General features: G+C 42.1%; 1 protein-coding gene across 2 annotated transcripts in view; it reads right to left on the minus strand.

Moving 5' to 3' along the window:
* Nucleotides 1-1080: 1080 nt before the first annotated feature.
* cnksr2a (connector enhancer of kinase suppressor of Ras 2a) overlaps nt 1081-27198 on the minus strand; it is a 76868-nt gene continuing 50750 nt past the window's right edge. For both annotated transcript variants that reach the window (XM_017453629.3, XM_017453631.3), the window contains exons 13-21: nt 26442-26656; nt 21649-21697; nt 21117-21292; nt 19523-19596; nt 18427-18566; nt 17612-17715; nt 14918-15413; nt 7219-7430; nt 1081-6617 (exon numbers count right to left, since the gene is read on the minus strand). In XM_017453629.3, the coding sequence (XP_017309118.1) occupies nt 6387-6617; nt 7219-7430; nt 14918-15413; nt 17612-17715; nt 18427-18566; nt 19523-19596; nt 21117-21292; nt 21649-21697; nt 26442-26656 (1697 nt within the window). In that variant the 3' untranslated portion in view covers nt 1081-6386. The remainder of the gene's footprint in view (nt 6618-7218; nt 7431-14917; nt 15414-17611; nt 17716-18426; nt 18567-19522; nt 19597-21116; nt 21293-21648; nt 21698-26441; nt 26657-27198) is intronic.

Consider the following 27198-nt stretch of genomic DNA (forward strand, 5'->3'; position numbering starts at 1 on the left):
TAGTAACAGTAACTCCACTTCATCACACCACACTGTTGTTGATTATTTTCCTATAACAGCAGCACACACACATTGCTTCATTCCTTCCAACAATAAGGAGTCCCAGAGCTAGGTTGTAGCATGATTATAGGAAGTCCCCAGTTTCATGAGCAAAGTTTTATTGACTTCAACCACATGGACCTCAAAACTTGAGAAACGGATCGATTTCCTAAATAAATTATGAAATAAATAAAACTGCCAGGTAGTAAGCTAAACACAGCACATACTAACGGCATTTCCCAAATGGCATGCCTAATTAGAACAAAGAATTATTTGCAGAAATATGATCGTAGATTTACTAGATTGGTCTGTATTTTCATTGATCAGTCTTTAAGTTATGTTAGTTATGTTTTTTTTTTAAATGTCTGTAATTGAAGAAGAAAACAAATCTGCACAAGTCCAATAAAAAAGAAATAGAGCTTCAGGTTAAAAACAGTTTAAAGAAAACCAATCTAGTAATTCCAGTCATTTCCAGCAGCAAACATTGTGCTGAGTCTAACATAATCTACATAGTGATAATGGTGATATACCTCATATATTAATGATATAGTCACATGATCAAAATCAAGTACATCAGTTTCATTAATATAAAAGAAAGTTCTGTTCTACGTCAGTGTGTCCTCGTGAGGATTATTATTATTATTATTATTATTATTATCATCTCTCACACAACTGCAATGTACATTATAATACACATACGTCATCTTATCTTACATTAAACTCTAATCAGAACATTCAGAAATATTCTTTGTCTAAAAAAAAAAAATCACACAAAATAAGTCCTCTGAGTGCTTTGATTGCTTCAAGTCCAGTCCATTAGATTTCATTCAGCACTCATTTGAAATAAGAAAGGAAACAAAACAAAAACAAACAAACAAACAAAAAAATAACTAGTATAAACTGTTAGAATGGATCTGAGCCATGCAGTATAAGAATATAAGATATATATATATATATATATATATATATATATATATATATATATATATATATATATATATATATATATATATATATATATACACAAATGAATCTGGATAACTGAGTGCTGACATACAATAAAATAGATCTTTTATTAATTAATATTTATTTATTTATTTTTACTCGCTCAAGTGATTCATAATTTTTTTTTATTAATCAAATGATTACATTGTTTATTAAATTAATTAATAAAAACGTAATTGGTAAAATAATTATCGGATAATTATAATGAAATGGAGGTTTGGCGGCTTTAAGCGACTGCTCGTGCCGCTTGTAGCTCGAAACGGCCCTGACGAAAACTCCTACATTCCTGAATATTCATTTGCGTCAAGACATTCACTTGTAACATTTTCTTTCCCTGTGATTGGATGAAGCCACAGACACTTTATGAATTATTCATGAAGCTCATTATAATACACAATCACAGTATGTTGATAGGAAGTGGTATTGGCAAAGAATTTTTTTTTAAATTTATTTATTTTTTGCAAGATTGAGCTAAAGTAATCAGTATTACTCGAGTCCCTGTGCAGAAAACGTGCCTCGTGTTTATGAACTACTTTACATTTTTATAGAGTAATTTCTCATTTCAGCTGGAGGAGTAAGAGCGCGAGCTCTCCTCCAGAATTTCAGACGATCAGCTTGGAGGAATAAATACATCCATCAAAACCCACGCATGGCTAAATCACAGGCTTCGGCCAGCGAAGCCTACACGCAGGTGTGATTTTCTCACTGTGCACTCTTTATTATATGTATATACTGTATTGTCATGTATGTTCTACACCTGCAAGGAGATCTCCTTTTTTTTTTTTAAAGTGCTTTCATTAGCTACACCAAACTCCAAAATCTTGAGGATTTTAAACTCACAAAACTAGCTGTTAAAATGTAAATCATTCATCTCACTTGTGCTGTGTTGCGTCTCTCAGCTTCTGCGTTTACAATTTTATATTGCTGACCATCTGCTTCTTTGTAATGTTATTTGTAGTACAGAAAGAAATGATAGCCAATCGTATATCACAGGAGGCGGGATTTGTCTGAATATTGGTGTGGAAAGAGACCTCTGTTGTAAATCCTCGAAAGTGATCTCAGTAGGCGTGATTACAACAGCAGGTATAGCGTTTATATGTAACTCGTCGTGTTGTGCTATTTTTACTAGTACTGTTTTAGTACTGTTACTCATCCACTACATTCCCGATTTTGTATCACCGCCAGTCTGCGTTCATGTCACTACAAAACTCATCATGAAAGTGTTCGGAATCCTGACTGTGAACAAGCGGCCATTTGTCGCACTGTGATTACGAGTCAGAAATGCTAGCCAGGCGTAGTGCAGGAGGCGGGATTTGTCCAAATATTGGTGAGGAAACATGTCCTGCCCCAAAGCCTTCAAAATATAGCTCAAAGTAAAAAGTTTCATTAGTACAAACTGGAAATAATCTTGTACTAGTAGGCATGTTTACAACACTTGTATTAATGCGTAATCTTTTTTTAATCTCAGCTGTCTGATTGTTAATAAATGCTTAAATATATAAATAGTGAAATATATCACAACCCAGTGAGCACAAAGACGTGAAAAATTCTTTTTGTTTGCCGATGTTAATGACATGTCTAGTTTTCGTCCTGAGTGAACATTTTAACAAATCTCCGATGTCTAGTGTCGTTCGTATACAAGCCAGTCCGTACAGTTTTTTTGTGATTGTTGTGGTCGAAAACGCTTGATTTTGCTGCAGCTTTTTTCACAATTTGCGATACAATTTGCGGGGTTTTTTGTGCTTTTTTTTGCGGAAAACTACTTTAATTAAATTAATTAGTTACAAAATATTCCTCCAGCTATTTCCTTTTAGTAACTTACTTTTCCAGCCTTTTGTTGCCCCTTTTGTTGCAATTTTTTGAGACGTGTTGTGGCCATGAAATTCAAAATGACCTTATTTTTTCCTTAAAACGGTACATATTCTCAGTTTAAACATTTGATATGTTTTCTACATTCTATTGTGAAGAAGATATGGGTTTATGAGAATTGCAAATCATTCTATTCTGTTTTCATTTACATTTAAAACAGTGTCCCAACTTTTCTGGAACCAGGGTTGCATTTGAACATAATCATGATTTATATTGCACGTGTCTTAATAGTTCACCGTCATGGAGATAGCTACAAGCTATTTAACAAACAGTGGGCCTCATGTATCAAGCAGGATGCGGACAAATTTATTCATACATTGTTCACAAGAGCATTTAGACAAGAAAATGCTGAAACGTTGATGAAAATCCAGTTAGTTGTAAATAAATAAATAAATAAATAAAGTTCCTATTCTACATCCCTAATTTCCATATAAGGAAAATCACTAATCGATTACAAAACAAATCCATAAATCAAGACCAAAGTAATGGCGTTTTTTGCTTTTGTGGAGTTTTGTGGGCGTGGCTAAATGTAAATGCCGTGAACATGCTCGGTAATTTATGTCTGATTGACGTTTATCAACATACATAGATCACTGAAACTTGAAACTGTGAATCTGGCGGGAATTTTCAGCTTGTTTTGGCCATTAAAAGCCATTAACATACAACTTTACTCGAAGAGCGATAAATGAGGACCAGTGTTTAGGTCACTAAGCAAGACCTTCCAGTCTGCATTAACAAATATATACTAGCAGATTTAAAAGTATGCACCATGAGTTCTGTCCATTTATCTAGCTAGGCAATATTAGCTAGCTATTTCTAAAACTAACTAACTGCTGTTTAGTACGGATGGATCTGGACTTCTGGACTCTTAAGATCTTTGAGATCCAATCAAAAAGCATGATGATGCAGCGTTAAGCAGCTGGCTCATGGGAGGTTCAGCATATAAACTTATGAACAGTGGCTAAAAGAAAAATATCAAGAAATGAAATATTGATTTTATAATAAAAAGTGATGTCCACTTTTCTTTTGCCCCACAGTTCCAGGCTTCGGTTCCAATGCCCAAATTTGCGCAATCCATCCTGTGGTTCTGTTATGCCATGGATCTGGGCGTGGTTCTGTCCTATTGCGGTGTTTGACGGCTGTCACGTTTGTTAGCGTCTCAGGAAAAACTGCGGTATCGAAACCAGTAACCGGTGTTTCCAAATCCAGTGTTTAGAGTCGAGGCTGCTGGTTTTGTTTGCGCTTTTTATAAAATCCATGTGTGTCTATTAGAATACACAATTAAGGGAATACTCCATTGTTGTTGTTGTTGTTGTTTGAAAGTAAAATCTATAAACTGTATCTGTAGTGTGTTTGTCTGAGTACAACAGACCAGAAGTTTCCACCATTTTCCTTACAAAAACTACATAAATAAATTTACACCAAACGTGGATACAGTGGGGGAAATAAGTATTGAACATGTCGACATTTTTGTCAGTAAATATATTTCAAATGAGGTTATTCACATGAAATTTTCACCAGACTTCAGTATTAACTCAAGAAATCCGGAAATATAAAGAAATTCAAACATTAAAGTCCATAAATAAAGTTTTAAAGTTTAATAAAGAAAAATGACATGGGAAAAAAGTACTGAACACACTAACTGAAATGTATTTAATACTTAGTGGAGAAGCCTTTGTTTGTAATGAAGCTTCAACACGCTTCCTGTATGAAGAAATTAATTGGCCGCAGTATTCAGGTGTGATTTTGGTCCGTTCTTCTAAACATTTCGTCTTTAAATCTTGTTCAGTTGGATTCGAGTCAGATGATTGACTGGGCTATTCTAACGCCTTGATTTTTTTTTCTCTGAAACCAATTGAGAGTTTCCTTTGCTGTACACTTTGGATCGTTGTCCTGCTGGAAGCTCCACCAATGTCTCATCTTCATCATCCTGGTGTTTGGCAGCAGATTCTTCTCAAGAATCTCCCGGTAAAGGGCTCCATTCATCGTTCCTTCAGTTATATGAAGTCTGCCAGTACCATGTGATGAAAAACAGCCCCACACCATGATGCTTCCACCTCCAAACTTCACTGTTGGTGTAGTGTTTTTAGGGTGATGTGCAGTGCCATTTCTTCTCCAAACATGGTGTGTAGTATCACAACCACAAAGTTCAATTTTGCTCTCGTCTGACAAGACTACACTCTCCCAGTATTTCATAGTCTTGTCCAAATGAGTTGTAGCAAACTTTAAACAAGCTTCAACATGCCTTTTCTTTAGTAATGGAGTCTTGTGGGGTGAGCATGAGCAGTGGGGTGCATTCCCTATTGTTTTCTCTGTGATGATGGCACCTGCTGCCTTCAAGTGTTTCTGGAGCTCTTTCTGAGTGGTCCTTGGCTCTTGCGCTACTCTTCTGACTATTCTTCTGACTCCCTGGTCAGAAATCTTGTGAGGAGCTCCTGTGCGTGACCGGTTGATGACGGAGTGATGTTGCCTCCACTTGTGGATAACGGCCCTAATGATCCTTACTGGAGGATTCAAAAGTTTTGAAATACATCTGTATCCGATTCCATCAATATGTTTCACAACAATAAGGTTGTGAAGGTCTTGGGAGAGCTCTTTGCTTTTACACATCATGAGATGTTTCTTGTGTGACACCTTGGTAACGAAAAGCCTTTTTATAGACCATCAATTTACTAACCCAGCTGATATTAATCTGCACAGGTAGGAGGTATAATTACTTACAGGTTTCAGCTGGTTCCTTGCTTTACCTTGCCTTGGAGAACTGTTTTTTCTTACCATATTCAATACTTTTTCTCGTGTCATTCCACTTTATTACACATAACTTTATTTATGGACTTTAATGTCGCGAATTCTTTATGTTTCCAGAGTTCTTGAGTTAATGCTGATGTCTGGTGAAAATTTCATGTGAATAACGTCATTGGAAATATATTTATTGAAAAACATGTTGATGCATCCAATACTTATTTCCCCTACTGTACAACAGACGTCTAAGGGCAGATGTTGTATTCTGTTAATAAACCGTAAAAAAATATGTGACTATTTCAGAGAAATGTAAGTGTGAAATGTAAAATCTTCCCCAAAGATTGTTTTTATCCAACTAACTTCACAGCAAGACGGTAAAAAGTAGTTCCGGTTACTTTACACTTTCCTGAAGTATCCTTACACCATCAGAGACATACGTCTACCACAGATCATATTGTTCCTTCTGAAAAAGAAGTCCCATCTCTGAACTTAGCGATTCAGCACACTTACAGCTTCATTTATATGCAAATATCTTCAATAAATGCCCTTAGACTTCTATTATATAAGTGAGTTTGGAGTCTTAGCACAGGGAGCTGGAGTTTTCCTTTAAATAAACCTACAGTACTGGTTGTGTAACACTTTAAGGTCCTGAGACGGGCCAGTTAGAACCTGAAATGTGTGTGTGTGTGTGTGTGTGTGTGTGTTTGTGTATATGTGTGTGTGTGTATGACTCAGACATGAGTCTCGATGTAGGAGTGTGTGTGCGAGAGGGACGGCGTGCGAGGCGTGGGCTCGGGAGTGGACGCGGGGCTTGGCTCCGACAGCGGACTAGGCTGGCGGTCCTTCTTGTCTTCGGCTGAGAACAGCTCCGCGTACGTTCTCTTCCACTCCTGGAAGTCGGAGGATGTAAGCTTGGGTTTGTCCAGTAGCTTGTCAATCACTGCTATCTCGCCTTCCCTGTCCTATCAGAGCGCAGAAACAGAGCAGCGAAGGGTTGGATGTTACAGACACACTCTCGATCTCTCTCTCTCCAGGGCTAAAATACAGGTTAGGATGTCAGAGGCACGAGTCACGGCTGTTAGCTCACGTGTTAAAGTGATTTAGCGCACTTCAACAGGCGAGACTAGCGACTAGCAAGGACACACACACACACACACACACACACACACACGCACACACACACCATGCTAGCTTTGACCAGAGTCCTCTGACACTGTGGGCTTTGCCGCCCCTCCACACTGCATCGTATCCTTCCTCACAGCACCCACAATGCAACAGGAGTCGGCCAGAGAACAAGCACACAGCAGGACCGGAGTCACAGATTAGCATTAGCCTCGACAGCTAGTTCTGCTCCACAGCAAAGCACAGCCATGTTACTAGACAGTAGAACAAAAAAAACAAGGCTCCAAGACAGCAGCACCGAGGAAGAACTTGTCCAAAGCATGGTTTCGCTAAAAGAGCGCCGCTGTCTTCCGAGCCCCGGAGACGCTCAGACAGACGGACAACATCGCAGACAGACGACGACGCATTGATACGCAGACAGACAGAAACCCATGCGGGTACCTTGAGCGTGCTCTGCAGGATACGCAGGCGATGCACTTTGTCGTTGAGCAGCGGGTCGTTGCAGCGGCGCACGAACGAGTGCTTGTACTCGAGACGGGTGGAGAGACGCGGCTCACCCAAAGGAGACACTCTGGCGCGTTCGAGCGCCCGATACAGGTCTCCCAGAGAGTCGGCGTGGCACTGACGCTCGTGCTCCCGCTCATGCTCCCCGCCTGAAGGGGGCGCCATACACACAAACACACATAAAGAACACAAACACACACACACACACGTCACAATCAGAAGTGAAATGAGGACTGCATCGGCATAAACTAACCAATCACTGCGCTGTTAGCGGTATAACGTTCAAAATATTACAGCATGATATGTAGAAATGTTTATGCGTGTGTTTCTCACTAAACACACACAAAAAAAACATAAACTCAGATCTCTATTACACAGAGTTCGATATTACCACAAGCGATAAGGAGCTCTTGCTAGAAGGTCTGATTTCTGATCTGAACCAAGAATCAAGAACCAGCTACTCTTACTCTTGACATTTCAAACAGCCAATCACAGAGCTCTGTTTTTAGACAGTCTGTTACGGTAACACAGCGATATCTCCTAATCTCCTGATAAAGATCGGATGTTGCTAAGCCTCAAACATTTTGCTTTATGACGCAGTTTGTAATGAAAATACAATATACAGGGTTTTATAATTTTTTTTTAAAAAACCCCTTTATTTAAAAAAACCCCAAAGGTGATGGTCTGGATAGCTTTATAAAATTTTTGAAAAAGAAGCCAGAAACAGTCACAACACTGAGAAATATTACTGAAAGCCTCTCAGATCGATATTGTTTTACTCAAAGATATTTGCACAGAAGATCTGAAGCGTAAGCTCTAATAAACAAACAAACAAACAAACAATTGGATTCAAATAAAAATAATAATAAACAAATAAATAAGTGCATTCCACATCAATTCAAACTGACCTGACACTGACTAACACACTCATCATTTAGTGTTTAGCCAAAAATAAAAAAGCCCACTACATCCCACCCACGCCGATACAGTCGAGCCAGAGCTGTGATCGTTTCTCTCAGCACTTTCAGGTGCCTCATCCATCACCCTGACACGCCCTGGAGAAGCTGAGGGTGTGTTCGGACGCGTGGGAGAGAAAAAAACACAGAGATTAGATAAAGAAAGTATTCGTTTATGTGCGTGTAGTCGAGACAACGCAGCATGTAACGCTCCCTCAGAACGCTCCCTGATAACGGTCCCTCAGAACGCTCCCTCAGAACGCACCCTGAGAACGCTCCCTCAGAACGCACCCTGAGAACGCACCCTCAGAACGCACCCTGAGAAAGCACCCTGAGAACGCTCCCTCAGAATGCACCCTGAGAACGCTCCCTCAGAATGCACCCTGAGAACGCTCCCTCAGAATGCACCCTGAGAACGCTCCCTCAGAACGCTCCCTCAGAACGCACCCTGAGAAAGCACCCTGAGAACGCTCCCTCAGAATGCTCCCTCAGAACGCTCCCTCAGAACGCACCGTGAGAACGCTCCCTCAAAACGCACCCTGAAAAAGAACCCAGGGAGAACGCTCCCTCAGAACGCACACTGAGAACGCTCCCTGAGAACACACCCTGAGAACGCACCCTGAGAACGCTCCCTCAGAATGCTCCCTGAGAACGATCCCTCAGAACGCTACTTGAGAACGCTACCTCAGAAGGCTCCCTGAGAATGCTCCCTCAAAACGCTCCCTGAGAACGCTCCCTCAAAATGCTCCCTCGGAACGCTCCCTGAGAACGCACCCTGAGAACGCTCCCTGAGAACGCTCTCTCAGAACGCTCCCTGAGAACGCTCTCTCAGAACACTCCCTCAGAACACTCCCTCAAAACGCAACCTCAGAACACTCCCTGAGAACACTCCCTCAGAATGGCTCCCTGAGAATGTTCCCTCAGAATGCTCCCTGAGAACACTCCCTGAGAACGCTCCCTCAGAACGCCAAAGTGAATGTGATGTGATGAGAACAAGCTTCAGCACATCAGGTGCCAGTTATTGCGTTTGGACACTTCCACACATCACCACAAGAGGGCAGCATTTCCTCACCATGAATTATATTATGATTATTCATGAGCTTTGGGGCGGAGCTTGGCACATATACAGTACAGAGATTAGGTCGACGATTATCGATGATTAAAGTTAAATGAAACTCCACCCTGAGAAGTGTATATATAGTGAAATACATTGAAATATTTGTGTTGTGTTCAGTGGATCCGGTCGTAATGTGATAAAGGTTTGCGATATTCCAGTGACAGCTTGTTGTTAGCGCTGTTAAAATAGCTTTTAGAACAGTAAAGTTTCTGACTCACTCACCATTCAACATCACATTAATGAGAACTCCAGTGTTGGATCCAGGTTTAGAGATGTCGGAACACTGGACTCAAAGTCCCAGAATGCAATGCAGGTTTACAATGCTAACTTACTTCAGAGACTCAGCTTGGCTAATTAGCAATCTGCTTGATGATGTTTATTATTTAATAGAAAAAAAACAGCGTGCGTTTTTTCTTACGGCATTTTTCAGGAAAAAAAATTCTGTTCATATGACATCATATCGAAACGGGAAATACAGAGTTCTGAGTTTGCGTGGAACGCAGCGTAGATCTCAATTCCCAGGCTTTCTACTCTGTCCTGCATTCCCAGGTAAAGTCCCAGGTCACTGTGTGAAAAATACTTTAAGTGCAGTTATTTTGTCTCTGGCGTCTGGGGCACGGTGTGTCACAAACGATAAGAACTCTTCAACAGGCAGCGGAACAGGCTGGAGATCGAGGATGACTAACATCCGTCTGCTTCCACTGCACGAGAGAGCGAGAGAGACAGAACGAGAGAGAGAGAGTGAGAGAGAGAGAACGAGAGACAGAATGAGAGACAGAGAATGGGAGAGAGAGAGAGATCGAGAGAGAGAGACAGAACGAGAGAGAGAGACAGAACGAGAGAGAGAGAGAACGAGAGAGAGAGAGAACGAGAGAGAGGGACAGAATGAGAGAGAGAGAGACAGAGAGAATGAGAGAGAGAACAAGAGAGAGAGACAGAATGAGAGCGAGAGAGAGAGAGACAGAACGAGAGAGAGGGACAGAATGAGAGAGAGAGAGACAGAGAGAATGAGAGAGAGAACAAGAGAGAGAGACAGAATGAGAGCGAGAGAGAGAGAGACAGAACGAGAGAGAGACAGAGCGAGAGAGAGAAACAGAACGAGAGAGAGAGACAGAGTGAGAGAGAGAGAGACAGAACGAGAGAGAGAGACAGAGTGAGAGAGAGAGAGACAGAACGAGAGCGAGAGAGAGAGAGACAGAACGAGAGAGAGACAGAGCGAGAGAGAGAAACAGAACGAGAGAGAGAGAGACAGAGTGAGAGAGAGAGAGACAGAACGAGAGCGAGAGAGAGAGAGACAGAACGAGAGAGAGACAGAGCGAGAGAGAGAAACAGAACGAGAGAGAGAGACAGAGCAAGAGAGAGAGACAGAACGAGAGAGGGACAGAACGAGAGAGAGGGACAGAACGAGAGAGAGAGAGAACGAGAGAGAGGGACAGAACGAGAGAGAGAGAGACAGAGAGAATGAGAGAGAGAACAAGAGAGAGAGACAGAACGAGAGCGAGAGAGAGAGAGACAGAACGAGAGAGACAGAGAGACAGAGAGACAGAGTGAGAGAGAGAGAGAGACAGAACGAGAGCGAGAGAGAGAGAGACAGAACGAGAGAGAGACAGAGCGAGAGAGAGAAACAGAAGGAGAGAGAGAGAGACAGAGCGAGAGAGAGAGACAGAACGAGAGAGAGAGATATGAGGGGAATAAAGGGTTGTTCTTCGAGACACTGTGCTGTTTATATATAGTGCGCTGCAGGAGTTCAGCACAGTATCAGGCGTCAGGACGGTGGATTAGTGAAACGCAAGAAGATTACAGCGGCCAATCGGTAAATGTTAACGTGTGGGAAATTCTACACTCAGACCAGCTCAGGCCCCGCCCACACCTGTACAGCTATACATAGGGTGTTTTTTTTATCAACGTTTAGGCCTCTTGTCTTCAGTATAAATCTTTATTTTGACCACGTTGTCGTTATGTAGCTTGTTACGCTGTGCTTTGTGACGCGTCCTGGTCGAGTAAACATCAGCGCTCTCGGAATGCCGCGCGTCTAATCAGATGATTGGACCGGAGCTAACTGCTGTATAAAACAGTTTATCTGAATGTTGTCGAATCCTTCGGGGTTCTCTTGTGCACAGAGATGCTTAAACACCGTCCGACTGTACATTTTCAAACATATCTGTATACTTGTGAACTGAGACTCAGGCGAAAGAAGCCACGATACTATTCCTGCATCCCTGCTGGAAATAAAACTCCATAGAAACCATGACAGAAATTCTAATGGTTTCCACTACAAATACCATTACAAACCATCAGCTAACCATTATAACTATTACCATTACCATTATTTGTCCTTAACGGTATCCACTAGATAATAATAAATAAAAGGCATCAAATGACCAGTAAATGCCAATACGATTCCCATTATGACCATTAAAACCATTAAAAATTCTATGAGGGTTTGTATTGTGTGTGTGTGTGTGTGGTTTTTTTAGCATTGCTGACGATGGCGTCGTGTCTCCGTGTGCGTATCTGAGCATAGCAAGAAGCAGAAGAACACACCATCCTGCTCACAACGTTCCCGCACTTGTACAAGCCGGAGAAATAAAGCGAGAGTGTGGAACGCGGACAAAAGGGGGAAAAAAATCCATATCTGCCGCATGCCTGGATTTAATGACAACTCCAGAACCTGGAACAAACACAAGCCTACTTTTGGGGATAAAAAAAATCCTCTCTTCTGTTGATGAGCCTGAATGTGAGGCCATCGACGGCCCCGAACACGCTGCCCTAATTACATTTTTTCTCACAACGAGCAGCACCATTAAAACTTAATTAAGATGCAGTCATATTTTTAGGAACGTTTTCAGAAAAGGAACAGGCGACTGGTTTTTATTTATTTATTTATTTATTTATTTTATTCCAGGCATCAGACGTACCACCGAGCGAAGGGGCTAGAACCTCCAGGGGTGTAATTATAAACGAATTTATAAATTAATCTTGTCTTAAAGCATCTCACTTTTTAAATCCTTTTTTTTTCTCCACTTTAACTTTAAAGGTCAGTAAACTTCAGCGATCCTTATTATTACAGATAAAGTGGAAAATATACCCGTACACCTGAGAAATGACGCAGCCAAAAGAACGCGGGTCCGCTTTTATTCATCGATCCTGTCAGTCATGATATAGACACGCCCCAAGAGCCCTTCACTCCGCCCCTCGTGTTTACTGTGGAGAAGAGTCCATAGTAATCATAACAAGAGGAAAAGTGAAGTGCAATAAAACACAATAAAAGTGTTTACGGACAAAAAAAATATTTACACCTAAGAGCAGGAGTTTTTTTTTCTTAGCAAGGAGTACTCCAGTTTTTATTTATTTATTTGAGTCATTTATTTGCATTTCAGTGTGTATTGTTTTCTACGTCTCTAAGGAAAGGTAATTCAGTTTGCGTATTGTATTTGTATGGGTTTTGGGGTGTTCTTTTTTTGTCAGCAGTGCGAGTACATTTCGCTCTGGTACAGAACAATTTAAACAAGAGTTTCATTTAAATAAAACAAGAGTAAAATACAGAAGCTGCTTTTCCAACATGGAGACCATTGAGAGATGAAGTTTCATCTTTTTTTGTGTGTTTGCAAAAATACTCGGTGTACAAAGAGGAGAACTGGAGGAGGAGTCAAGAAGTAAACAAATCCTTCCAATGTTTCTGTAGTTCGTGCTGAAATTTGATTTATTTGTGGCCTGAAGCCAGAGTCCTACACTTGTAGAAAAAGGGTTCCTCATGGGTTCTTTGAGTGGTTAAGTGTTCACAGGTTCCTCAAGAGGAGGGATTGTAGATTCATTCTTTGTTGTTGTTTTTTTAGATTAAAGTGTTTACTTTTTCATCTGAAAGTGTGTTGTGTGTTTTATTCCAATGAAAAATATGCACATGCCTGCGTGAACCTCTGAAGATTTGAGCATCTACACTGACGAGAAGAATCACAAGAGCGTGGAGCGTGGCGTCTCAGGACAGCGGTCTAAAGGACAGACTAATAAACACAGACCTGCTTCACATCCAGACCTTTCCATCTCCTCCAGAAGCTCAGACTTGCCTGCAGTGTAAATATGTGTAAAGCAGTCATGTCGCTGGCATCAATAATAAATGCTCACTGTTCACAGCTTTCGCCTCGGCTATTACATCTGCAGCTCGCTGAGACTCGCTGAGACTCGCATCAAGTTTCACATCTGTGGGTTTCTCAGTAAGCAGTGACTGTGTGTGTATTTGTACTTTACATTTGTAAGACATACATTAGTATTTATACCATTTATATACATTTATTCATTAGTTCATCCATCCATCCATCTACAACATGTAAATATCTATCCAGCCTTCCATCTGTCCATCTATGTGCCATTCATTCATCCATCCATCTATCTATTAATCTATCTGTCTCTCATCCATCCATAGACCCAACAGTTCCTCCATCCATCCACACATCTATCTATCCATCCATCCAACCATCCATCCATCCGTCCATCCATCTACTACATGTAAATATCCATCCATCCAACCATCCATCCATCCGTCCATCCATCTACTACATGTAAATATCCATCCATCCATCCATCCATCCATCTATCTATTAATCCATCTGTCTGTCTCATCCATCCACAGACCCAACGATTCCTCCATCTATTCAACCATCCATCCATCCATCTATCTATCTGTCCATCCAATCCTCCAGACATCTATCTATCTATCCATCCGTCTGTCCATCAATCCATCTACTACATGTAAATATCTATCCAGCCTTCCATCTGTCCATCTATGTGCCATCCATCCATCCATCCATCAATTAATCCATCCGTCTGTCTCATCCATTCACAGACCCAATTCCAAGTCCATGTTTTCTTGACTATTAATGTTTATCGTAAGTACGCTTACTGTATGAACCAGTTCTCCCCTTTCCGCGTGTGAACATCTGTTTTCCTCTCACGGTTCTCGTTTCCCACGCACGAGCTGCAATTACGCGCATGCGAGCTATTTGTGTGCTCAAAATATGTTCTTGCACGGGCAGAAATTTAACACAAAAAATAACACCATAGGAACCTAGCTTTGTTTTTGAAGAGCTTTGGGAAAATGTGTTTGGTATCTAACTGAGGTGACGGGTCGCTGCACCAGTGTGCTCAGTTACACGGGCCGACCGATCAGCGTTGAAGATCTTTGACTACATGAGATACTGGAAGCACTTTTACATGTCTGTAAGTTCGAGAACTGGTCCTGACCTGCCGGATCACTAGAGCGAGAGAGAGAGAAAGGAGTGCATGCAGGCCACTGTCACACAGCAGCTCCATCCATCTATCAATCTTTCTATGTCTCTGTCTCTAATCCATCCATCTTTCTGCCTTATATATCTTACCATCCATCCATCCATCCAGCCATTCTCTCCTACCTATCCATCCATCCATCCCACCATCTTTCTATCTGTAATGGTCCAGATGATTTCTATCTGTCCATGCATCCATCCATCTCTCCACATAGTGTATTCTGTGTATGCACAATATTAATACAGTAACGTCATCACGTATGTCTAAAACATGTCTGACCCACCGTCACCTCTGTGTGGAGGATCACGATGCTCGGCCATGCTAGTGGACGGCGAGAGGAGCGCATGCAGGCCGCTATCGCGTGGTAGTGTGAAGCTGCGGGGTTTCCCTCCACCGGCCGCAGGGTCTCGCAGTCGCTCGCCCTCGGGCATGTCGAAGGGTCCATAGTGCTCCTGCAGGAGCGTGCGCTGGGCGGGCAGCGTGGACTGGCGGCGGCGCTCGGGGGACATCCCGTTGCCCGGCTCAACAAACACAGCGTCCTCCAGTGGAAGCGTCTGCAGGTAGTGCAGGCCCGAGCTGGTGAGTGGCGTCTCGATCAGGTCCTGCCACGAACGCCGATGACTCGCCGACTTACGGGCCGGAGAACCGCCACCGCTGCTGCTTCCCCCTCCACCCGGAGGATCGGAGCGGTACTCCTCATGAGATGAGCGCGAGTGGGAGGTTTCAGTGGATGACAGCCTGCTGTGCTTGGGCCCCGGGTACGGACTTGCACAGGTCATCTGTTAGGAAAGATGGAGAGATTTTAGCTGATGTATTATATGGAGACGCCATCTTGTTTTATCTTGGTAACTGTTAGATCAATATTAAGCACAACTATTTTATATTTACCAGCAGCTAGTCTCGAAGTGTTTTATTCCTCTTACACCACAACAATTTGAAAACGGTTACTTTTTATCCATTTATAGATACATTTAATGTTGTGGAAAGTCCGCAACGAAGTGTAAACTCTTCTGTTCTGAAGACCTCTGACTGTTACAAAGCGCTGACACTGGAGACTCCTTCCATACATGTTACATAAATGCCTCCTTACTTTAATGAAACTTTACAATAGCAACGTTTACACACGCTGTACTGTAAATCCATGTACGTGACGCGTCAGCTGTACAGCTCTGTTGTGTATGCGTTGATAACGCAGTTAAACGGATGTCAGATCATCCCTACAGACGACGTCATGTTTATGTTTCTAGCCGTCTAATCGTCCGACAGAGTGAGCGTTAATTCGAAGGACGAATATGCCGAGTTCTTTTTCACAAAGAGAGAGAGGAGATTGAATAGTGAGACAGAGCGAGAGACAGACAGAGATAGAGAGGGAAAATGAGACTGAGAGAGATTGTGTCTTTCCCAGAGGACCCATTTAAAGCCTGTGTAAAGGCAGCGCTCTGTAATCTTCCTCTGGCGAATGAAGTCTCGCGGTTAACAATGTCACTCCTCGCCTGCCTCTCTCAGGACACACAGCATGTGGGTGTGGGTGTGTGCATGTGTGTGTGTGTGAGAGAGAGAGAGAGGCAGAGACAGAGAGAGAGGAGAAAGAAAGTAAAAAGTAAAAAGAAGTTGGATACATAAAAACATTTAATTCCAGTGTTGCTGTAGAATTTCTAAAATAGCAGTTCTGTGGTGTTCTGTGCCTTTTAAATAAACTTTTCATTGGCTACTGAACACACACACACACACACACACACACACACACACAGACACACACACACACACACACACTTCCAGCTAAAGACAGACAAAATATACAGTACAAGCTAATATCAGGAACTATAACATCCTTCTACTTAGCTGTTTTGTTTTTTTCAAAAAGAAACGATTATTATCATGTCATTATTAAAAAGGGGCGGGGTTAGAGTGAAGATATTACCTCAAGTTATAGCGATATCCAATCAGGGCGAAGTTCAATGTGATTCAATGTCAGCTTTGTGCTGTGAAGCTTTTGTTAATTAAGTACTACTTGGACGGGATTCGTTTTCCGTACGTAGTTAGTTAATAATTAATACAAAGGAGGTCTGATAGTAATTATGATCATTACTAGGTCACATGACCATAACAGTTTTCAGTGCTAGGGACACAATACGTAATCTAAAACCACCGTAAACGTTGATTCTCTTTTAATTTAAACTTTGTGTGTATTTTATCGTTTCGCGTTTTAAAAACTCAACCAATTGCGTTTGTTAGGAAAAAACACTTTCTGAAGGTGTCTTTATATCACAGAATATAAAGAGAGACAAAGCAGGATATAAGTACTTTCTGACAGGATATAACTTCATCTTTATTGACCATCATTATCCATTATTAAAACGAATCCAGGTAGAATAGAGCTATAGATTTCACATTTCACACCATTTCTGCTTCAGATACAATAATTAACATCAGCTGTATTTAATCAGTATTTCGGTGAAGTAGTGTGTTTATATTAAAACGATGCAACATAAACAGCGAACATCCACAAACGACTTTAAATCGTGAAAATCCAGAGTAGTTTTTGGCCTTGAGAAGCAGAAACGTAAGAGCCATCTGTAAATCCTAAGTGAGAACGTTAGCAGGTTTTTAAATGTCACATTCACCGAGACGCTTCACCCACGTCGGTGTAGGTCTGTCATTTCTGACCACGAAAATAGCAAAAAAAACCTGGCTTACGGCCAAAGAAATTAACACAAAAAAAAACTATATATCGATCGTGATTTATCACGGCTCATTTCTTACATTGTTAAGTAGATCAATCAAGATGATTATCTGATTAGCTAATAATTAGATAGCACATTAGCATGGTTTGCTCTGAAGGACAACTAACTCTGAGACTACGTGCGAAATTTACAGACGTGAGGCGTTACGTGGGTAAAAACTGAGAGGGAGGAGCTAACAATCAAGGTCAGCAAATCAGTAACCTGTGTGGGGAAAGGGGTGAGGTCTGACTCACTGAGGGGGGGCGGGGATACGTGTCGTACGGTGGTGGTGGACTGTCCTGCTTCGGCGTAGACGGGGTTTCGTTGTCCTCGTGTTCACTTTCACTCCAGTAATCAGCTGAGAGAGAGAGACAGAGAGACAGAGACACAGACAGACAGACAGACAGGTAGGCAGACTGTCAATTTCCATTAAGACTGTACAGTTATGAAATGTTGCATTCAAATTTATGCAAATACTAATGAGTGCTTAATGAATATTAATGAGTGTATAATAGTATACCAGCCCCAGAAAGAGTCAACATTAGCATCAGAGGAGAAGAAAACATGTTGAGAAGAGAAGAGAAGAGCTCCTGAATGAGCTACTGCATCTTTATTCATTCATTTTCTTTTCATCTTTGCCTTCCTCTACACTGCTGAAAGTGTGTGTGTGTGTGTGTGTGTGTGTGTGTGTGTGTGTGTGTGTCCTCCTTAAAATGCTCATCTATCTCACTGAGCGAGGGAACAGCGGGAAAGTCATGCTGTGTGAATGAGAACATTTCTGCAGAGAAAACCAAAGACATGAAGGACAGAAGGAAAAGACAGAAAGAGGGATGGAGAGAGGAGAGGACAGGCAGTCGGGTAGGAAGCTAGTCACGCTTACTAGCGAACTAGCTAACGTGACGTTAACTGTCGTACTGTGTAATTATAATCAGCATTGTATGCTAAACAGCGCATTAATGAATATTCAAAAAAATACTCTTAGTGACGTCACGTAAAGGTTGTAATTTGCTAAATCAGGACATGCTCAAGCCCCGCCCCCTGACAAGGTACACTATTCCCCGCCCCTCACCTTGCTCCTGACGGATCTTCTCTCTCTCGGCATAGCCGGCTGCCGCCATGTTTAGCCGACTCAGCCACCTGTTCATGTCGTCCACTCCGTCAGCCGCAAAGTAGAAACTCTTGATTTTGGGGTGGCACGCTTTGAAAGCACTAGGACACGGAAAGAAACAGAGGTCACAGCGTGGCGTCTCGGTTTAACAACATCAGTGACGTGAACAATATCTCTCTACTACAAACAAACATTTGGGGTTTCTTCCACTGCACAATGGGCCACATTCACAGTTTAGGGTTTGATACTGAAATTGCACACACTGGTATTCAGACCTCGGGCGTAGCTATGTAGCTGGACATAGCTAGACTTTAGCATTATTCTGAAGTTACGTGAGCGTTACCCACATGAGGGCGGAGTTTGTCTGAAGCAGATGCGGGTATTAATTATGCATTATTCCGATCTTAAACTTAAGCACATTTTTCTTGCATGATATCGGCTCGAGTGAGGATATCGGCAGGATTAAGTCCAGCGCCACCTTCTGACAGTTTGATGTAACCACAGTTTTTGGTTTAAGATGTAAACACACAAAAACACTATCAAATGTCATTCAAGGAGTTAGTTAAGTACACAAATACATTAAATACATGAATTTGACACTCGAGGAGTGAAATTTTTTATGAGTAAAGTTATGAATGAACTTCAAGTGAGCTGTAAGAGAAGCTCGGTCAGCTTAGCCTTCAAACCGTGGACACGGTTTCTTAATAGGAGAGTGCCAATCAGCCTACAGTGTATGTCTTGGTCAGAGGGAGGAAGGAAACCCCCCGAAGCACAGGGAGAACATGCAAACTCCATGTACACGGGGCAGAGTTGGGATTCAAACCTCCAACCCGAGCCAATCAGCCAATCAGACCAAAGGACAAATTTATTTCGAGCTCATCTTTCACGTTGGAATGAAATGATGGTCCAGTCGCTTTTACTCAAGTTGGTAAAAAATTAACTACAACTTTATACAAAGTTCTACAGTACTCTTTCCTGTTTGGTGCAATTCTTGTGTTTTGAACATGCAGTAGAAGAAACACCCATAGACTTGACGAAGACCTGTATGAACACTTACTACTTCTTGCGGCACTCGCTGGCACGGTCAATTTTGAACTCCGGGAGGCTGACGAACCCTTCAGCTTTCTCATCCTAATAGGGAAGAGTTTGAGGGAACGAGTGTGAACAATAACCAGGTAAAACCTCGGGGAGAATCTTGCATGTGACACGTTCGTCCTCATTAGAAGTTGCACCTTCTTCCTTTCTCCACTTCTGTATGTTGTTCTCTAACAAACCCTATGCTGAGGGACTTTCAGCTTCATGACAGTGACTTCACGGGAATAAACGGAAGACAAAAATCATTATGGTGCTCTATGAGCCTGCCTGTGTTTGCAAAACCTATCCATACAGTTCAGAGCTCCTGGACAAAAAAAACATCAATTACAGCTCGGCTCAGCTCGGCTTCAGGAGTCCCTGTGGAACCGGAGTGAGCTGGGCCGGGCTTGAGTCCCTCGTTTCCGATTCTTCTCTGCTGACTGAGAGAGTTGCCTTGAGCCCAGGCTACAATAATGAGAACAGCCAGACCGGGTAATTAATCAGGACTAGAGGGTGTAGGAGGGGGGGTAGAGAGGGAACGAAGGTGGGAGCATTTCATCTGCAGCTTATCACTGTAGCACGGTGCTCTGTTACAGCAGGACGGGATTAATACACATCAACCAAGGCTCGGATCATGCCAATTAAAATCTCTGCTGGCAGTCCAGCGAGTGCATTTCAGTATCTGATGCTAAGAAAGTTGATAACGTCTGAGGGGAATTCTTAGACCTGAGGTGTACTGTTCTACGAAAATTTGTGACAGTCCAGTTACATAAAATTCCATGATTATAACGAGCTGGATAAGCTCTGTCTCTGGTCCGACGAGTTCACGTTCAGCTGAATGATTTGTATGAACGCATGTGATTGGATAAATCACAACAGAGAATGGTTTATGTTTAGAAAAGTAAGTAGAGTCGCTGTCCTATCTCTTTGAGATATAATCTATAACCACCTAAAGGAAGATGATCCAATCAGGAAGTTTTGGGTAGATACCGTATAGCCATGCACTGGATAGAATTTACAACTGGATGGAAAGTTGTATGCACCCAAGTAACAATTAGCAGCACTGGGACCAATTCATGGATAGCCGCATGAACTGCACATTTTACAAATGCAGTTAGCTAACCGTGTTAGCATGTCTCCATTAACATTGTGCTGTAATGGCCACGTGGATTTGCTTTCGATGGAAATATTTATGAGGGGTCGACCGGCTGTGTTACACTCCTACACAGTATCGCAGGTTTTCTTTGCAGTTGGTTGCTTATTAAAGTACTTCACTTGCCGTTTTAAGTGGATGAAACAGTAAGAATCAGCGATGGGATTCGGCTGTGAGATGTGATTGGTAAACCGCGCACGTTGAAGCCCTAGAACGTAATGTATGATCTATCTAGACCTACAAATCATGGATGTAATATATTCATATCTGAAACACTTGCCTCAGTCACTAAGTCAGCTTTCACCATATCACTGACGTTGTTCAATTCAATTCGTACAGACAGCCGTCAGCTGCAGGCTGTGTCAAGTCCGATTTTAATGCTGCACGGTTTGATGGAGCTCGGAGTGCGAGCAGAATCACTCACCTCCTCGTTCATGTACCAGTAGAGGCAGGCATCCTTTAGGACAAACCAGTACTTCTTCCACTTTTGGGAAAAGTAGCTTTTGGCGTCCTTCTTCTTCCAGAGCCAGCCTTCGCAGTCTCCTCGACCCAGGTCCTTGCACGAGATTCTCCTCTTGCTGATGGAGGACAGGGGCATGCCTGCAGATTCAACACAAAAACAGTAATGAAGCAAGTATCGTTGAAGTCAGCGGTACTCTTTGGTGCAATGTGTGATATTCTATAGCATAAGTTCCAAACCCTGATCCTGAAGAACACCATGTCCTGCAAAGTGCAGCAGTTACCCTGTTCTAGCACCCTCACTTCAAGGATGGTCTGGAAATTAGCTGATTAGTTGAATCTGGTGTGTTGGTACAGTAGCAGAGAAAATACTCAAATGTCCTTCCTGGACCAGGTTTGGGAAGGCTGTGTTCTTTGGATTGGCATGGTGTGCACTTAATCACACTCAATACCTTTGAAAATTATGGCATGACGATCAATAAACATGTGACACCAACCTTTGTTTTTCTTCTTGGTCTTTGATAGCAGGGAGGATCCCTGGAATGTCTGGAAAATAAAAAAAGTGACCTTGAATTTGGGACTTTGATTAGCATTGATACTGTGGAAAGGACTGACAAGAACGACGCGTTTGCAGTTTCAGATCGTATTCGGATTTTTTTGAGAAGTTGTTCTCATTACTGTGAAGGCCCTGAACCGTGTTCGATTTCAGAAGAGCTCGATTTGACCATGTGACCATGTAGATGCAACAGAAATCATGTCCAGTAGGTCTTATTGGGTTGATTCTGGCTCTGTGTTTGAATGTGAAAAGACAGCCACTTTGCAAAATTGCTTTGCCCAGAGAGCAAGAGACGAAGGGGCAGGGGTCAGAGAGATGAATGAGAAAAGTCTAGACGGAGGCATCTGTAAATATGTCTGGCACTCTTGTAGTCTCAAAGTAACACACAGGCCCCAAGAGTTCATGAGCAATTATGATGTGGTTATGATGGATTAAAGTCAGCGATTGTCCCTAAAGCATGAAGAGAGATAATGAGAGAACAAATGGACTAGAAAGCGATTCTTCCGTGTACTTACTTATAGGACTGTGTTCTACAGTCTAATGTGTAACAAAATCTAGCTTGACACTAATTGATGTATTGATGCACTCTGCAGGAAGCTGAGTAGATATTAAAGATGCTGTGTCATGCTGGGTAAATCTGAGAGCTGTTCCATAGTCATTATGCTCCCATCAAAGGAATTATGGGAAGATAAGACTGGGCCTGGATCACTGGATGGAAATGGAATGTAGTCTTTGAGACTGAGTCAGAAGTTTACATTTTACCCACTTAAGGTGCTCTTAATGGGCTTCAAACAAGACCATGTCCTGACTTTGGAGTCCTGTGGTATTCTGGAGCTATGGAAGACCAACCCAAAATTTTAATTTATTACCATGTGATCTTTACTTCGCTCATGGTTCTATGACCACCAGTGGCCAAGAACTGGACCCCAAGAGGCCGAGTATTTCTAGCTGACCTCGGTTCAGTTTCCTGACTAGCTGGCAGTGAGGTACGTGCATTGATCTCCAGTTCTATGGTTCACTGGAGTTGCTGTCCAGGAGTAAATCTTACTGGGACTTACTCTGGAGTGAAGCTCCATATCTCCATAATGACATGACTGACTGCCACATGAAGGGCTCTTTAATCAAGGAAGAACCAGGGTCACACAGAGCCGTACTTTGGAGGACATGAAGCTGAGAAACATTGGCATCACCATAAGGTCGGGAAGGAGATAGGGACATGTTCTTCAGTTTTAACGTCATTTTCATGTCAGTTCATCTCATGACTCTCATATCTCCAGTTTTCTGCCATGACGAATACCCAGTCTCTCTTTTGGTTCGTCCTCTCCACCGTCTCTCTCTCTCTCTCTCTCTCTCTCTCTCTCTCGCTCTCTCTCAGGCACCTACTCTGTATGCCCCTCTATTACAAGGGTCAGAAAGAACGCCGCAGCTCCCTCTGAAGAGCGAAGGGGCTAAATTGAGAATGGAATTGCTTTCCAGAGTCAGTGTTCATAAAATGCAGAGCTGCCTTCAGGGAGCGAGTAGAAACCTGCTGTCAATTCACATGCTCCGAGCCCAAAAATGGAAGGTAGTATTACTAACTGTGACATTAGACCACTGAGAACAGCTGCAGAATTACACCCTACGCATTTTAGGAAGCTATAACGGATCACTGAAAATCCAAAGAGGTTTTCCTGGAGGCTTGTTTTTTTTTTCATGCTGCCTGTAGCTTAATAATTCTGGACATTCTGGTATAATGAGAATAATTGGCTCTGAATGTTTTCATACTCGAGTGAGTTCTTGAGTCGGCACCACACGGTGATTCTGGGCTCGCTTGAAGAAGGGGAGGGGGGTTGGGGGGCGCAGGGGTCCTTACATGTTTGTTTTCAATCACAAATCCATGGCTCGTTTAGAAATTCGTCCTCAGTAAGTGGTTTATCCTGGTCAGGGTGGCGGGTAGATCCGGGAATACTGGGAGTCATGTGGGAATACCGCTTGGACAGGAAGACAGCCTATGCACACACTCATTCATGTCTAGAGGTAATTTCGCCAATCCGCGAAACATTTTTGGAATGAAACTTGGAGAACCCTCACGGAGATGAGGAGAACATGTAAAACACACGGACAGGATCGACCCGGGAATCCTGGAGCAACGTGGCGGCGACTCCTGCACCATCACGTGCAACATTCGGTGGATGCCATTCAGCTGGAGCTTATAAACTATATATAAATAATTCTGTCTCTTTTTTTCAAGCAGTCAGAGACTGCAGTATACACTAATGACTGAGCTTTCTTTCTCTGTCTCTCTCTCTCTCTCTTTCTCTCTCACACACACACACACACTTAAACCCTCTCAATACTGCATAACAGCCAATAAAACTCCACTCTAAACAATTGCAAACTTTCCACACAGTGCAGCAGAAATGCAGATAAGCTGATCAATACTGCGCACCAGTGGGAGGAGAAACAGCCGAAAACTGAATAAACATCATCTTTATTCAAAATATGTTCCAGTAACGGTGTAAATCAGCCGGGAACGTTTCATAACGCAACCTCACGTTGCCAGCTGACACCAACTTGAACACGTCTTTATAAATATCACGTGTGTTTACGACAGTCATGAGGGCACAAGTGAGCACTGCCCCTAAATAAAATGCTACCAAAAGTCCTACTGGTAAACCAACCACCAATTAAAAAACAAACAAACAAACAAACAAAAAAAAAAAAACAAAGGCATCTGTTTCGTTTTTCTATTCACACTAAAACGCTATTCTCAACCACTGATATTTTAAAAAAATCCTTTATTCAAAGTCATTAAATCTGTAATCACGCCTGAGAACCAATCCCAGCCTTTTAGATCAACGTGTGATCATGACGTGACCTCAACAATCACAAGATGGCAGAATTTACTGTAACGCTCACTGTTTTCTACATTTTTGTGTATAAATGTTTTGTTTGAAGGCTTTTTATCGAACCAAAACAACACTTAGGATTATGTTTATTATCTCAAGCGATGAGCGAAATGTGGATCAGACAGGAAAGTTATTTACATAAATATTTACATAAAGTTCCTGGTATTCAGAGTCGGGTTACGCGGGTACGCAGCGGCTTCACGTTCGGATTATTAAACTCACCTGCGGGTAAACTCACGCCTCCGAGATTGGCAGATTGTTCGACTAGAAGCGTGTAGAGGAAAAAAGAAGTGATAGGAAATGCAGACTGAAGAAGGAAATAGCGAGAGGAATAGTTTCTTTTCTTTTCTGTAAAATGTAATACAATGTCATTTTAAAAATAAGAGACAATTTAAAGATGAAAAAAGAGAAAAGAGACTAATACTGAACTAATATTGAAAAATGTTGAGTGTGGCCAAAACTCGTGTGTGAGTGTGGACGAGGGTTTAAATATGCTTTCTGTTTCACCTTCTACCTCTTCTTCTTCTTCTTCTCTCTCTCTCTCATTCTTTCCTGCTACTTAAATGGCCAAACACTGGAGTGATTGAGTGGACTACAGAGCATGTAAGCACACATTTGTCAACCCCCCCTCACACACACACACACACACACACACACACACACACACACACACACACACTCTCTCTCTCTCTCTCTCTCTCTCTTTCTCTCTCTCTCTTTCTCTCTCTCTCTCTCTCTCGTTATCCCGTTGAGGGTGTGTGTAAACAGAAGCAGCAGGACGTTTCTACTGCGTCATCTCCACACCCTGCTTCCATTAACACAATGTCACTATATTTAGAGATATGTAGAGGGAGGAGAATTACCCAGAATTCTCTGGGTGGACAGAACCATGTATATGACAAAATCTCAGCCAATCTGGGACGCAATACAGATGGAGCTCATCCAATCAGAACACATGACTCAGCATGGCAGGTGACACGGTATGTGAGCCACGCCCACATCTGCACAGGTACCATCTGCTCACACAGCATCACATACACCTGTGTGTGTGTGTGTGTGTGTGTGTGTGTGTGTGTGTGTGTGTGTGTGTGTGGTGCAAGCTACATTCAGGACACGAGAGGTGCTACAGGGCTTGTATGGCTTCTCCTAATATCCTTAATAACACACACACACACACACACACACACACACACACACACTTTACACCCACAGGGTTTGCAGATATTAAGAAAGGGCTGAGACACTCCTGATGAAAGCTAAATACAGACGGCCGTTGTGAATGTGAATTAATCTCTGCACACGCTTGGGTGGTCCTGAGCCAAGACACAGAGACGGCCAAAAAATAAAAAAAAGAAAGAGGATGTTGGGTCAGAAAGACAGCTCTATATTTATATTTAAATATTATATTATATTAGTCATTAATTATATTAGCACAATGAAAAAAAGGTTATCCTGGCCAACAACCTCACTCAAAACCTTGGAAATGTAAAGATATGTTTTCATTCAATCATTAATTCAATCAATCAATCAATCAATCAATCAATCAATCAATCAATCAATCAGTCAATCACTCAATCAATCAATCGATCAATCAATTACATAAGTGCAAATGTAAACAAAAAATAATTAATGTATATGTAAATGAGTAAGTATCTACATAATGAATAAATGTTCTGGCGTTCCGGGGCTTTTGTAATACTGTAGATAAGTATTCAAGTAAGTAAACAAACAAACAAACAAACAAATATATAAGAAGGCCAGGATGTGTTGAGACCTCAGATGAATAGACCACAAATACACTTTAGAGCGGTCGTGTAGAGAAGAGGACCTGACTGAGAGCACCTACATGGTACAGCGAGGTGGAGTCCGAGCTCGGGGTGGACATGGACTCCTGGCGCAGGACCTCCATCTGCAGGGCGGGCAGCAGGCCGTAGTGGGAGGGACTATTGCTCTTCTCGCTTTTCTTCTTCGCACGTTTGCCCGTGTCACGCTTAGCGCTGCGTCCGGTCAGATATTCTTCTGGAAGCTTCTCTTCGTTTACATACCGAAGCATGGAGTTATCTTCGAAAAAGACAGAGAGAGAATTTTTCTTTTCGGACATTACCGCCGATGAATTATGTTTACTGTAATGTGGTCATGTGACTTCACTGAAATAAACAATGTGAATTAATTATCCAAGGAATTCTTTAGGAACCCTTTTCAGATAAGCGCGTAGAATTCTTTAAGAACCTTTTCATATAAGCGTGTACCAAGATGTTAAACTCCTGAAGAAAATAATGAATGATAATTTGGAGTTTGTAGCAAATACTTACCCGGTTAAGACATACACACTTAAAAAAGGGTTCTTCAAGGGTTTTTTAAGTGTTAATGAAAGGATCCTGTTAAAGGCTGTGGGGCTTAACTGCATTATTGTTTATTTATTTTCTTCTTAATATCTGGAACCTGTCAGGAGGTTAGACATTGAGCTCCTTGGTTCTTGGTACACTTTTAGAAAAAAATGGTTCTTCAGGGGTTCTTTGGATAATTATGGGTTCTTAGCCTACTAAAAGGGTTCTACATCGAAGCTTTATGGGTTCACAAGAAGGACAACCCTTACATCTGCT

This window comes from Ictalurus punctatus, chromosome 23 (genome assembly GCF_001660625.3).
Source record: "Ictalurus punctatus breed USDA103 chromosome 23, Coco_2.0, whole genome shotgun sequence".
In the NCBI taxonomy this organism is placed as follows: domain Eukaryota; kingdom Metazoa; phylum Chordata; class Actinopteri; order Siluriformes; family Ictaluridae; genus Ictalurus; species Ictalurus punctatus.